Source organism: Truncatella angustata (genome assembly GCF_020726525.1).
Source record: "Truncatella angustata strain MPI-SDFR-AT-0073 chromosome Unknown BKA67scaffold_6, whole genome shotgun sequence".
NCBI lineage: Eukaryota > Fungi > Ascomycota > Sordariomycetes > Amphisphaeriales > Sporocadaceae > Truncatella > Truncatella angustata.
The window spans coordinates 542,229-554,342 of record NW_025763386.1 but is presented as its reverse complement, the minus strand read 5'-3'; the positions used below and the strand labels follow the sequence as shown (position 1 = coordinate 554,342).

Below are 12,114 nucleotides of genomic sequence, written 5' to 3'. Positions count from 1 at the left end.
GGGTGGAGGCATGAAGATCCAATTAACGGTTTTGCAAGATCCATTCTTCAGCCCTGCGGTAGGGTTCAGAAAGAAACCAGCCAACCAAAAGACACGCCTGGTTGGACAGTGGTAAAGCAGTACGCAACCGACTGATCCGGTGATTGAGCTGGGGATACAACATGGTGATTTGAGTAACAATACCCAGGTATCATGCACTAGGTAATTACTTTTTTTATCGTCTCATTTCAGTTGACTACGCAGTCTTATCCATGTGTAAACTCCAGCTGAAAGCCGTGAGTACTGCGCCTTAGCCACTCGGGTAATTTTCTTTACAATATGTCTAGAGTTATTGCTCTTCTAGAAGATGAGGTTCCAAGACGTACCAGTCTGGGATAACTCCACTGAGACGGACAGAATTTTCGCTCAGAAACCGCCCGACCACCGATCTCTGAACACTAAGACAAGTCCACTGTTCGCTTTAGAATGTGGAGTGCGAGTGATGTGGACAACCTGTCATCACACAGAATGTCGCAGTGCATGAAAAAGAGGTTATTTCAAATATATTGCGCCTCAAATAACTGGCCCTAGGGCCCATAACTGATTAGAGCCTTTTCTTTTACTCCCAATCATTGCGGCGATCTAGATAGCTGAAGCATAGAGATTTTCTGTCAGGTACGGATATCTTGGAGACTCTTAACAGTATCGATGATAGTCTCCCGTAGCGGCCGATATGTTAGTCCAAGCACCTCTCTACTACGCGTATTATCAAATCCATAGGACCCGTGCTCTGGATAATCACCTGCCTTGAGTGCTTCCCCTGACGGCAAGTTCTCCTTCAAGTCCGGAAAGTTATCGGCTAAGATCTCAACTATCTCTTTGTTGGAGAATTTATTGCCAACCATGAAGAATCGCTTGCCAGCTGCCTCGGGCTTCTCTGCCACAAGCGCGTGGCCGAGGGCCAAATCACGCACATCTACAAAGAGATGATTGCCAGTGGGTGGGCAGGCCTGTTTGGCGGCGCCGACCATAAGATCACGGATTCGCTGGTTGGAAGTATTCAGCGTGTCAAGGGAATCTAAGTGATGAAGGATGGGGCCCAGGACCAGAGGTGGATTGCACTGAGTTACGTACGTCAATTGACCCATCGACGGAGCGTGATTTGCGCATGGTTTACTTACCACTGATAGGGAGAATCTAGGGTTCTTTTCCTCTATAAACCTCCACGCCGCTTTCTCCTACAGGTTATCGGTAGTTGCTCGTATTAGGCAGTAGTTTTGATGAATACTCACTGCAAACGTTTTGCTGGCTCGATAGCCATTGGCGGGACCAATTAGGGCCTGCTCTTCAGTAACTGGGCACCAATCCGCCTCCGAGTATACCTTTGTGGGCCGACTTTGGTCCAAGATGGCCGCTGATGAGGATGTTATGACAACACGCTTAACATTGGGGGCATGTCCATGAATAGCCTCTAATAGGCCAACTGTGCCGTTGATGGCTAATACACACGTTAGAGACGGTAAGCACCGAGAAGGTCTTAAACAGTTGCTCCTACCAGGCTCAAGCAGTTCAGTCTTGTTATCTCGGGAATTGAAGTGGTATGGACTGGCTGTGTGGATCACCGTTTCGAATGGCGGATCAGAAATGACTGCCTCATCGAATGCTGAGTCGGAACTTAGCAGTCGATCTTAAAACTGATTGCAGATACCTACCCCCCGAGCGCGCGATATCTTTGACGATCACAACAGACAGAGTCTCGCTTGCAAGATGCGGATATGCTTTGAGTATGTTTTTGCCCTTTTGTGCTGACCGAACCGTCGTAACGACGGAATGCCCCCGCCGTATAAGCGTCTCCAATACGTGGGCCGCGATGAAGCCGCTGCCACCAGTGAGCAAGATCCTAGTCATGTTTACAAATGTGTTGTTGCGCGAAGTTTACCATGCTTGGGTCCAAGTATGCTCCGATGGGCCCAGAGATATGCGTGTCGCAGCTTGCAGATTGACGTGCAACAAAGCTCCTTTCCTAATGGGGTTGTCGGAGTCCACCTCGGCCGCGCCTGCAAGAACTCCGGGTACTCCAAGGTCTTGATCTGATTTTCGAGTTCGACGCAAAGTTGTGTCCATTGAGTCAGTCGTTCAAATGGATGAAAAATTAACGCATACATTTGTGGAAGTCATGACTTCATACTCATCAACAATCTAGACCAAACCAGGAACCATTCGCGCTGTGGCTGCAGATTCACCTTTGTTTCGATGGCGGCCAAAAACGACATTCAGCTGATTGCTGATGCTGAGAAAGCCACCCCAACCAGCTCGCATGATGGCAACTCAGCTACTGCTGGGCATGACGAGGAGGCGCACCGCGTCGTCACGCGAAGGAATTCTCCAACGAAGCTTGGAAATGCAACAGCAGTGTTAGTTTCGGATACATGCTCTCCCCTTATCTTCAGTAACCAAAGGCTCATATACGCTGTTGATCGCAGTGCGCTCGCGGGATTCCTCCTCTCGTTGAGCCCTCTGAGTTGCATGCTCATGGGTTGGCGTGGGGCGGCTAGTAACGGTGCGTCCGCCACTGGTATGTACATGTTTGGTGGCGGCGGCCTCCTATGGTTCGGGGGCATAGGAGAGTGGATTGTGGGGAATACCTTCGCCTCAGTCGTGTTCTTCGCTTTCGGCGCCTTCTGGTTCAACTTTGGCGCAGCGCTGATGCCTTTTTTCAACGCATATGGCGCTTACTCGGATGATCCAGGGAATCCTGGTCTCGGTTTGTTTACAGTTGCGTACAATTCAGGTTGGGGTAGGCAGCAGCACCTTTGAGGGCTATGATAGGCGCGCAAACTTGCTGACATCGTTTACAGGCTTTGTAACACTGTCTATGGCATTCCTGAACGCCATCTTTCTTGTATCATCCTTGCGGACCAATGTTGTCTTCTTCTTGATGTTCGCGTGCGTCGTTTCGGCGTTAAGCTTCTTGACTGGTGCCAACTGGCAGATATCGAATGGAGACGAGATTCTCGCTGAAAAACTCACAGTGGCGGGCGGTGCTTTCTTCCTGGGTGCTTGCGCTTGTGGTTGGTGGTGTTTGGCTTCTATCTTGCTCACAGCTGTAGACTTTCCATACCACTTGCCTCGTAAGTCGTGCGGCATCTCTCGCACCACCCGACATTTACTCACCTTATTTAGTCGGTGACCTTTCAGGTATTGTGAAAGGAAGAAGTGAGCTACGAAGAGTTCGAGACGAACGCCACTAACAGGAGCAGACCATATTGATAATGGCTTCAGTAAACGTGGTCACTGGTCGGACTGCCCCCCCCGCGAAAAAGGACCATGCGCAATAGTGCTGTGCACATCATGTGATGCAGAACGGCTGGACTTGGAAATACAGATTAATTTGTGTTGAAAATTTCCTGAAGCTCCTTGGCAATCAGTGTACGGATTTAGTCTTGTGAAGGCCTTTTTTCCTTTTTTCTTTCCCCCCTTCTCTGCTGGGGTGAACGACTCTGCTCCTGATTTTACCACTAGACTAGTCTTGTCATGTAAACACTGAAGAATGAGATGATATATAACGAGTCTTTCTCTGTTCAAGTTTGAACATAGGTACGATGGATTTGTCCATCACAATATTTTAAATACCATTTCCTGCCGCTTTGAACCTCATGGGGCTATGTGATGGCGAAATCAGTGATTCGCAGAAAGATGATGATTTAGAATCGGCCCAGGCGGCAACGGAGCACGCTACTTTTGGATCACTGACAAGACCATCTTGAACAAGCATGCCCCCGCAGTCCTATGATTCATGTTTTTACTTATGATTTAAATATTATGCTGGACTATAGGGGCTATGAAGAAATCTAGTGAGGACAGTGTCAGTGATCAAAAGTAACATCACAGCAACGCGAGTCTACCAGGTAAACTTTCATTCATTACTTCCTGGAATCAGTTATTCCCAAAGCGGTTGAAAACGGTGCTTTCAATATCCTCAAACTCCCGCAATATAGTCTCTTTGACTTTTTGTGACCGTAAGACCGGCTTACAACCATACTCCTTGGGACAGTACAGGAACCCATTGTGATACCCTGTGACTGGGTCAGAGTCAATAGGAACCGTCCGCCCATCCGGCCCTGTTACCCGTTCGAACTTGAATGCCCATATGAGCTTGGCAATGGACAGCAGCATATTCCGCTCGGCGAGGTACATGCCAGGACATATACGGCGCCCGACGCCATAACCATAGTGATCTCGTTTCTTCCAGTCGCCTCCTGCGACATATCCCGGAGCCAGAAGCGGATGATCACGGTAGCGGTCCGGGTTGAACTTCTCCGGGTCCTCCCACACCTGCGGGTCCATATGCATACCCCAGCTGTTGATTACGACGATAGTGCCTTTGGGAAGGAATTTACCCTCAACCCAATCGTCTGGAGTGAAAGAAACATCGTTAGTTAGCTTCAGCTACTATATAACGAGCCAGTGATTTTGGATCAATGAGTTAGGAATTACCTTGACCTAGAGCATGAGGGAAGCAAAGTGGCAGAATAGGTCGCCAGCGGTGACCTTCCTTCACGATCATATTAATGTAGGGGAGATTTGCCATGTCGGACCAGACAGGAGTACGGTCTTCGTTAACAACGGCGGAGATCTCGCGGTGGGCCCTATCCTGGACTTCGGGATTAAGGATAAGGGCCTGTATAATGGCCAGGATGAGCGATGAGGAGGTATCTGAGCCGCCTTCCATTAGGACGCCGCCGATGAAACGAAGCTGGTCTCGTGGCAGCTCGGTCTTTTCCTGCTGGTCCAGGACTACGTCCATAAAGGAGCCAGTATTACGCGTTTCCCGCCGCTTGATCACAGCTTGGAGAGTATCCTCATAGAGACCTTCCATTTGTTTCCCGACAGCCTGAGCGCGTTTCTTGTAATTGCGAAACAACTTTTGTGGTAACAACTTTAGCCACGGGAAGATGTCAACGGGTGGCGTGCTCCCAGTCTCCATGAGCTCCGACCATGATTCCATCAGGTTGTAGAGACGCCTCATGTACTCAGAGCGGACATGGCTAGTACGTATCCCGTAGACTATAGGCCCGCATGAGTAGTCCTTCTTTCATAGGAACGAAATACTTACTAATTGAGTTGCTAATACTATTGCTAAATCGCTTCGGATGGAGCATGTGATCTTCAGGGTAGAGCATGTAGTCCCGGACGAGTTGAACAGCTTCAGCATTGACAATGGACAAGTGTTCACGCTCGACCATGTCTTCAGTCAGGTGTTGGTGGATAAGGCGTCGGAATGTACGCCATTTATTCCCATAGAACATGACAAGGAGATGGTTTCCGTTCGTGATCAAATCATGGGAGACATACGACTGAGGTCGATGACTGTATATGTTGCTTTTTTTATCCACAGTACTCTTCACAATACTTCGGTCAGTTATGATTGCCATGGTAGCGTTTCCAAGCTTCAGGGTGTAAAGGCCGCCGTATCGGCGCGCCCACTCTGTAAATCTGTTCGGCAAATGTGAGCGTCTGATCGCTGTTGACAACCCATAGCTTGGCTTACTTTATGTGCGTATAGGCTTTGGGTAATTGGTGCAGATTGCCGATGAATGGCAATGTCTTCGGCCCTTTCACGTGTCAGTTGTGTTGGAAGGCCGCAGGCCTGGGTCCATACCAGGGGGCATATCCTTCTTGCGATGACCATATTTGAACGCGCTGTAAAGCACACACAGCAATAGTGTAACGAAACCTGGAAGGAATATGGTCGTTGCCTGCATGTTGAAGATGTCTCGACGATATAGTAAGTGAACTCGGACAGGCACTAATGGTGTATCTCAGGATTAGGTTAGTTCTTCGCCTTTATTTTATCACCGCACAGAACTTTCATTCAAATGCGCTATGACTATAGTCAAGGATATTAGCAGATAAGGCCTTCGCTGAAATCAAACTGGCAGCAATGCGTTTCCTTTACAAGTTGCCGTTGCTCCATAACCCTTTTCGACAGGTATTCCGGAAGCTCGGAGTCCCCGGTCTTTGAAAGGAGAAATTCGGAGTTTTGGTTCGTAGATCTAAGTTACTCAAACAATCGGGGGAGGTTGTGTCGTCTAATGGAGCTTGAGTTACCACCCCCTCCCCCTCAAAGAAAACATACATACGTACAATCATGTTTGCATGATGGATATATTTAAAATCTGTATGCGAGTCTAGTAGCTTGACAGACTGCAGTCATTTTTCCAACATTTCATTCGACTTTAGCTGGACTTTTAAACGAGCGTTGCCATGGGAACCCCGCGAATTGACGTCCACCATCACTTCCTCCCACCTTTCTATGTGCATGGTAAGTGAATGAGCTGCGCTACCACGGTTATATCATTTCGGCTAATTTATTCACCGCAGCTCTAATTGAAGGTGGTGGAGACCCATCAGGATGGACGATTCCTATTTGGACTCTGGAGAAGGATCTCCAATTCAACAAAGAGGAGAATATAGCGTTTGCGTTCTTATCCATTACAGCTCCTGGAGCAGGCATTCTTCCGCTTGAGAAACAGGCCAGCTTTTGCCGTCAGGCGAATGAGTATGCAGCTAAAATACGTGATGCTGACCCGACGCACTACGGCTTCTTTGCCAACATTCCGTCACTGCTGGATCCAGTTGCAGCTCACGAGGAGATCACTCATTCGTTGTTGAACTTGCACGCCGATGGCGTCATACTTTATACTCGATACGGTGAGGACAATCACTATCTTGGACACCGAGATTTTCAGGCCACTTGGGATCTTCTTAATGGTTACGGCGCCGTGGTTTTCGTTCATCCCACACATCCCGTCGACACGTCGCTTGTGAATGCATCGCTGCCCCAGCCCATGATAGATTATCCCCATGAGACCACTCGCACCGCAGTCGACTTAATCGTCTCGGGTACCGTCCGATCACACCCCGATGTAAAAATCATTCTGTCGCACGCAGGAGGTACACTTCCATACCTCGCACTGCGGCCAGCGGCCATGCTGCCGTATGTTCCATCCTCGTCCACCAAGGGGGCTACTATCACCGGGGCTGGGGCCAATCAGCTGGAAAATATCATGGTGGAAAGTTTTATGGAAGATGCTAGAAGCTTCTACTTTGATACAGCGCTGTCGGCGGCGCCACTGACGTTGGGATTGTTGAAGGATTTTGCCAAGCCAGGGCACGTATTGTTTGGAAGCGATTTCCCGTACGCCCCGTCGCCTGCTATCCGGCAGATGGATGAGCTTCTAGATGAATATGGCAAGAAAGATGAGTCGTTTGTGTTGTCGGCCAATATCACCGCGGCACTTGCTTTGTTCCCGCGTTTGTCAAACGCTCTCGAAAACTCTGTGGCCACGACCACTCCCTAGCTACATATCTTTTATAACAGGAAAACTCATAAATCTTCCATTGTTGAATCCTCCCAATAGTCTTTGTTTGACCATCATGTATTTTACCTATTATGATGTCTCAATTGCAGGTGGGCTGAGGCAGCTCAGCTCGAACGGCTCATGTTGGTCAAAGAGCAGTGGCTGAAACGTGAGTTTTCAAGCAGATATTGAATTAACTGGTAAAATGAAATCTAAATGATTGTAATGATATGAGTTCAGTAATGAATTTAATCATAGTTGGCAAAAGTCTTGCCAGCAGCCTGGAACTCATTCCTGATAGTTTCGGCTCTTTTCTGGGACCTGACGGTGATTTCACACCCGAAATCTGCCACGCACTGCAGAAAGCCGATGCTTGACTTGATCTCTGAATCATCGTTGATATTCTTGCGAAATTCGAAAGCCCACAACAGTTTCGCCATGGCGATGAAAAGATTACGCTCGGCCAAGTGGATGCCAGGACAGACGCGACGTCCTGCACCATAACCAAAATGGTCGCGGTCGGGCCCATCACTTGTATACCGCGACGCCAGCTTAGGATGACTAGTATAACGGTCCGGATTGAATTCCTCGGGCTTTTCCCAGCGCCGCTCGTCGTGGTGCATGCCCCATACGTTGAGCACGACCGTAGATCCTTTGGGGATGAAGTGACCACCGACCCAGTCGTCTACACCAGATGTCAGTAGACATGTAACTAAAGGGAAAATAAGACTACTCTACCCTCAGCGACAGCGTGGGATACTCCCAATGGACTGACAGGCCGCCACCGGTGGCTTTCTTTAATCATCATGTTGATGTAAGGAAGCTTGGAAAAGTCTCCCCAGGTAGGGGAGCGACTTTCGTCCATAACAGCATCTATCTCAGCTTGGGCCCTGTGTTTTCGTCACGTCAGCACAGTTCACCTAGGAAGCCAACAATAAATACAAGTGGACATACTTCTTTTGAACTTCAGGGAATTCGATCAATGCACGGACCATGGCGAGGATAAGTGAAGATGAAGTATCAGAACCACCTTCCATAAGAACCCCACCCAGAAAATGTAGTTGATTTGGCGTGAGAGCATTCTTCTCGTTCTGGTCTAACACAATATCCACTGCAAAATTCGACTTAGATTATACTCTTTTAGATTGCATAAGGACTTTTCTTCGAAAAGCATCCTTAGGCACGAACAAGTAAGAAAAAGGCATGAAGCAAGAGCCTAAATATTGTTTTCGAGTTCACTTACTAAACGATCCGCGGTTCAGGCCATTTTCGCGCCTCCGCTCCACGTGGCCAAGGACTTCAGTGTAGAGCCCGGTCATCAGCTTGCCCACGCCCATGGCACGCGACTTCCATCCTCCAAACAATTTCTCAGGGACCAATTTTAGTAATGGAAATGAGTCGACTGGAGGAGTTGCCCCAAATTCGAAGATCTCGCTCCACTCGTTCAGGAGAGAAAAGAGTCGGATCAGATAGTCGCTATGGATTGTCTTGGTCCTGACTCCGAACACTACGACGCCCCTCCGTTAGATATGCTGCTAGCAATTCGTCAAACAAGTAGGAATCGGTTTATTGTTAACGTACCAAGCGAATTAGTGATGCTATTACTGTAGCGCTTAGGGTGCTTCATGTGATTTTGCGGATCGACCAGGAAGTCATGCATTAGTTGAGTCGCCTCGGCATTTTGCAGGTGAATATGCTCCTTATCACACTTGGGCTCCATGAAGTATTGGTGGATCAGTTTTCTGATACGTCTCCAGTCTTCGCCGTATTGCATCAGTAGTAAGTGGTCACCTTGCGTGATAAGTTGTCCGACGTACGAGACTGGACGATGGCTGTATAGACTACTCTTTTTATCCAGCAGTTCCTTGATCATGTACGGATCGGATACGACCAAGGTCGTATTGGTGAACCTTTTCAAGGTGTAGATACCGCCATACTTTTTGGCCCACTCGGTGAATCTGGAGCTGTTAGTGGCTGATTTGACTGATATCGATGCGCTTAACTACACAAAGTGGGCGTTGGATTTTGGGATGAGATGCTCATTTCCAATAATAGGCCGTGTTGGTGGCCCTGTGCTGGCAATTAGAGCTTGTGTATCATCTAGATTCTCTATTTCGACGTACCTGGCGGCATCATACGATCACGGTGCCCAAGCCTAAGTATTTGATGGACTGAGAATATAATCAAAACAACAGTTGCTACCCCTAGGGGCACGGACCAATGAACATAAATCATGGCGCTAGTTTGAACAATGCCAATATGATTCTGCACAAAGATGCCCATCAATCTGGGTATAAACGCCTACTATACTTGATCCTTGTGCAGTCACTGAGACGTCGGCCACAATATTTCGTAATAGCTGTGGAGCCTTCCCATATTTCTCACTTGTATCTTGTTTCCGATGTTGCGCTCCTTATGGCATCTAGGTTGCGTTGAACAAATTCGGAAACAGATTATAATTAGCTTCGCATACTAAGGTGGTCTGGATCGGTTCAGAAGGGTAATGGTGGAACATCAGTTTGGGGAAAGCTCCCCATCCACACTCCGGTATCTCCTTTTGGAAGGTTTGTTACTGTGAAAGGCATTGCGGTAGTTCCTAGGTTCCTGCATGCAACATTTATGCAAAACCTTCCTATGGCGATACTGTTATATTAGCAATATTAACTTATGCTGTGGCAATAGCGAAAATCTCGCCAATAACTGTCGTATCAAAGTCGTCGCCATGTAGAGCTCCTAAAAGCCTGTATTTGGGAGAAAGAGTGGGACTAAACCACTGCGCATCAACAAAATTGCAATAAAATAGATCAATTGACAGTCAATGATGTGTTAGTACATCAATTGAATCGTTGGGTAAGGATTGTTATTTCTTAGCTGTCCCGTTACTGTCCAGGAAGCGAATGTTGTTGTGCTGAGGGGACCCATACTATGGTCAACAACAATGCTTAGGACGACATATATAGGACTAAGTATCTCTAGTGAGGCAAAAAGGTGGGATCGACGATTGGAATTCATTAGTTCCCAGACATTACTATAATCATTCACCGTCAAACGATCCGTAAAACTCAAGTTGGGATTTTTGTCGTGTCGCGTAAGACACGAGCGATTGACTAAGATATAATACTATCCTAGTTTCCAACCGTTGCCGTAGATGTGCGACTATGTAGGCTGCCCACGCCATTCGTTGGTTCGTGGTCTTTACTGCCTTTGTTCTTTATCAAGGTCGCACTGTCCGACGACTCCGTCAAGTCGGTAGTCCATTGCTCGTACTCGGCGTTCAAAGGCTTTCCCTGATCTAATGCCACCTGCTCTTCCCAATTCCTGGCCGCACCATAGGATTCATGTACTAGATGACGTTGGAACCATGATCCTTTCATCTTAGCCACCGCGTAGTCCCAATCTGTTGTATATTCTTTGAAGAATGGCTTGTAACCTAACAAACCTCCAACCCACCGGCCGAGAAACACGCTTCCCCAATATCCTATGAATCGGCGAAAAGGAACCCACTTAGGCGGTACAGAGTAGGCGTCGCCGCCGTCCTGGATCTGTCCGTCCTCGTTAGTAACATGTTGTGACGAGAGAAAGTGTAGTATTAGTGTCAATAAATGACCAGCAGAGGCTGTAAACTTACCGCTAGATACTGGATAAAATCCAACTTTCCCTCGTGAAGCAATGCGTCATGCCAGTAGCCGTACCAATTTTCAAAGAAAATCCGGTCAAGCTGGTAGTCCATGCCGCTATCGGATGCACTCAGATAGACGGTCATCTCGCTAGGAGAGTCTGGATGAATATAAAACCGATGCACTCCGCCAGCCTTCACAGATATCTCGCCATCCTCGGGATAGACCTTGCGATGCTCACCGTTGAGCTCTATACCCATAACCCCAGACTCGACGCGAAAGTACTCGGTCTGGAACTGGTGAAAGTGCAATAAGGGACCTTTAGGTCTTAGTGGTGAGTCAATCAACCGCCTCAGATTATCTGGAATGGGGCCGTCGACATTGTGCTTGTAGGTCTGCCGGAAGAGGAAGCAGCGGCCTGGTGGCGGCTGGAGAAACTCAGTTGTCAAGATACCGCCAAAGCTGAGACGACTCATGAGCAGTTGGTTCAAAAGTTCTAACTTCTAGATGTACACTTACTTGACGATTGTAGTCTGACCAGCAGAATTGTGGTATGGCACAAATGGACGAAACAATGGCATGATGTGGAATGTAGCTCCGGCGACGGTCACAACTCACCATGCAATCTGATTGTCGTTGAGTGAAATTGCCTTTGCTTTCATTTTCTTTCGAGAGAGGTGAAACGCTCACTATTAAGCGACGAACAAGCTTCCGGTTCGACGTAACCGTTTTTAGTTACTAGTGTACGTATTTCCAAATCAAGACAATTTTGTCCGGGGTACGTGGGGGCTCCGCGAACTACCGATTAGATCGAAATATGTACGATTATGCAATCAATTGTAATCATTCATGTAAACATGGTCGACGCCGTTTAAGATCTCAGCACTGTGGTTGCGAACCAATAATGCGGCTTTTATTGGCTGAGCTCCTAACCTGTCATAAGCAGGCAAGACCCTTTTTCAGCTACTCCAGGTCAAGCTCCGACGACTCCGGACATGTCGGCTTTCTTTGCTTAAGCAGCGTTTCAAGGTAACACATCAATGCAGCGAATGCTAGACCAATCGGCAATTAGCACAATGAGTAGAGGTCTTTTATTTACTTCCGCCAAGACTCAATACCAATTCTTGGAAAGGTTTGACGGACGGGCCTATACC

General features: G+C 47.9%; 6 protein-coding genes across 6 annotated transcripts; 2 read left to right on the top strand and 4 right to left on the bottom strand.

The window, feature by feature from the left end:
- Positions 1-650: 650 nt before the first annotated feature.
- Positions 651-1,887, bottom strand: BKA67DRAFT_520682 (uncharacterized protein; the record flags this gene model as incomplete). Its single annotated transcript, XM_046098205.1, has 5 exons — positions 651-1,100; positions 1,161-1,217; positions 1,272-1,477; positions 1,535-1,642; positions 1,692-1,887. 5 exons carry the CDS (start codon positions 1,885-1,887, stop codon positions 651-653), a joined length of 1,017 nt encoding a protein of 338 aa, XP_045955882.1.
- A 345-nt stretch (positions 1,888-2,232) lies between these two features.
- BKA67DRAFT_537469 (GPR1/FUN34/yaaH family-domain-containing protein) lies at positions 2,233-3,230 on the top strand (the record flags this gene model as incomplete). The annotated part of the gene is made up of 3 exons (XM_046100324.1): positions 2,233-2,776; positions 2,838-3,110; positions 3,163-3,230. 3 exons carry the CDS (start codon positions 2,233-2,235, stop codon positions 3,228-3,230), a joined length of 885 nt encoding a protein of 294 aa, XP_045955881.1.
- Positions 3,231-3,915: 685 nt separating this feature from the next.
- BKA67DRAFT_593462 (putative cytochrome P450 oxidoreductase) lies at positions 3,916-5,744 on the bottom strand (the record flags this gene model as incomplete). Its single annotated transcript, XM_046104948.1, has 5 exons — positions 3,916-4,394; positions 4,477-5,046; positions 5,096-5,475; positions 5,531-5,594; positions 5,642-5,744. The coding sequence occupies 5 exons, from the start codon at positions 5,742-5,744 to the stop codon at positions 3,916-3,918; spliced, it is 1,596 nt and encodes a 531-aa protein (XP_045955880.1).
- A 502-nt stretch (positions 5,745-6,246) lies between these two features.
- On the top strand, positions 6,247-7,343 carry BKA67DRAFT_521087 (uncharacterized protein; the record flags this gene model as incomplete). Its single annotated transcript, XM_046098245.1, has 2 exons — positions 6,247-6,304; positions 6,364-7,343. 2 exons carry the CDS (start codon positions 6,247-6,249, stop codon positions 7,341-7,343), a joined length of 1,038 nt encoding a protein of 345 aa, XP_045955879.1.
- Positions 7,344-7,591: 248 nt separating this feature from the next.
- Positions 7,592-9,578, bottom strand: BKA67DRAFT_520495 (cytochrome P450 oxidoreductase; the record flags this gene model as incomplete). The annotated part of the gene is made up of 7 exons (XM_046098189.1): positions 7,592-8,028; positions 8,082-8,233; positions 8,298-8,454; positions 8,587-8,850; positions 8,925-9,301; positions 9,350-9,413; positions 9,467-9,578. The coding sequence occupies 7 exons, from the start codon at positions 9,576-9,578 to the stop codon at positions 7,592-7,594; spliced, it is 1,563 nt and encodes a 520-aa protein (XP_045955878.1).
- Positions 9,579-10,364: 786 nt separating this feature from the next.
- BKA67DRAFT_332683 (uncharacterized protein) lies at positions 10,365-11,866 on the bottom strand. Its single transcript, XM_046096253.1, has 3 exons — positions 11,480-11,866; positions 10,972-11,422; positions 10,365-10,885 (listed from the first exon to the last, which is right to left on the bottom strand). Exons 1-3 carry the CDS (start codon positions 11,539-11,541, stop codon positions 10,469-10,471), a joined length of 930 nt encoding a protein of 309 aa, XP_045955877.1. The 5' UTR covers positions 11,542-11,866; the 3' UTR covers positions 10,365-10,468.
- Between the last annotated feature and the right edge of the window lie 248 nt (positions 11,867-12,114).

Coding starts and splice junctions, on each gene's coding strand:
- BKA67DRAFT_332683 (XM_046096253.1), bottom strand. CDS start 11,541: ATGCCATTGTTTCGTCCATTTGTGCCATACCACAATTCTGCTGGTCAG. Junction 11,423..11,479: donor GGTCAGACTACAATCGTCAA/GTAAGTGTACAT, acceptor GAGTCGTCTCAG/CTTTGGCGGTATCTTGACAA. Junction 10,886..10,971: donor ATTTTATCCAGTATCTAGCG/GTAAGTTTACAG, acceptor GAGGACGGACAG/ATCCAGGACGGCGGCGACGC.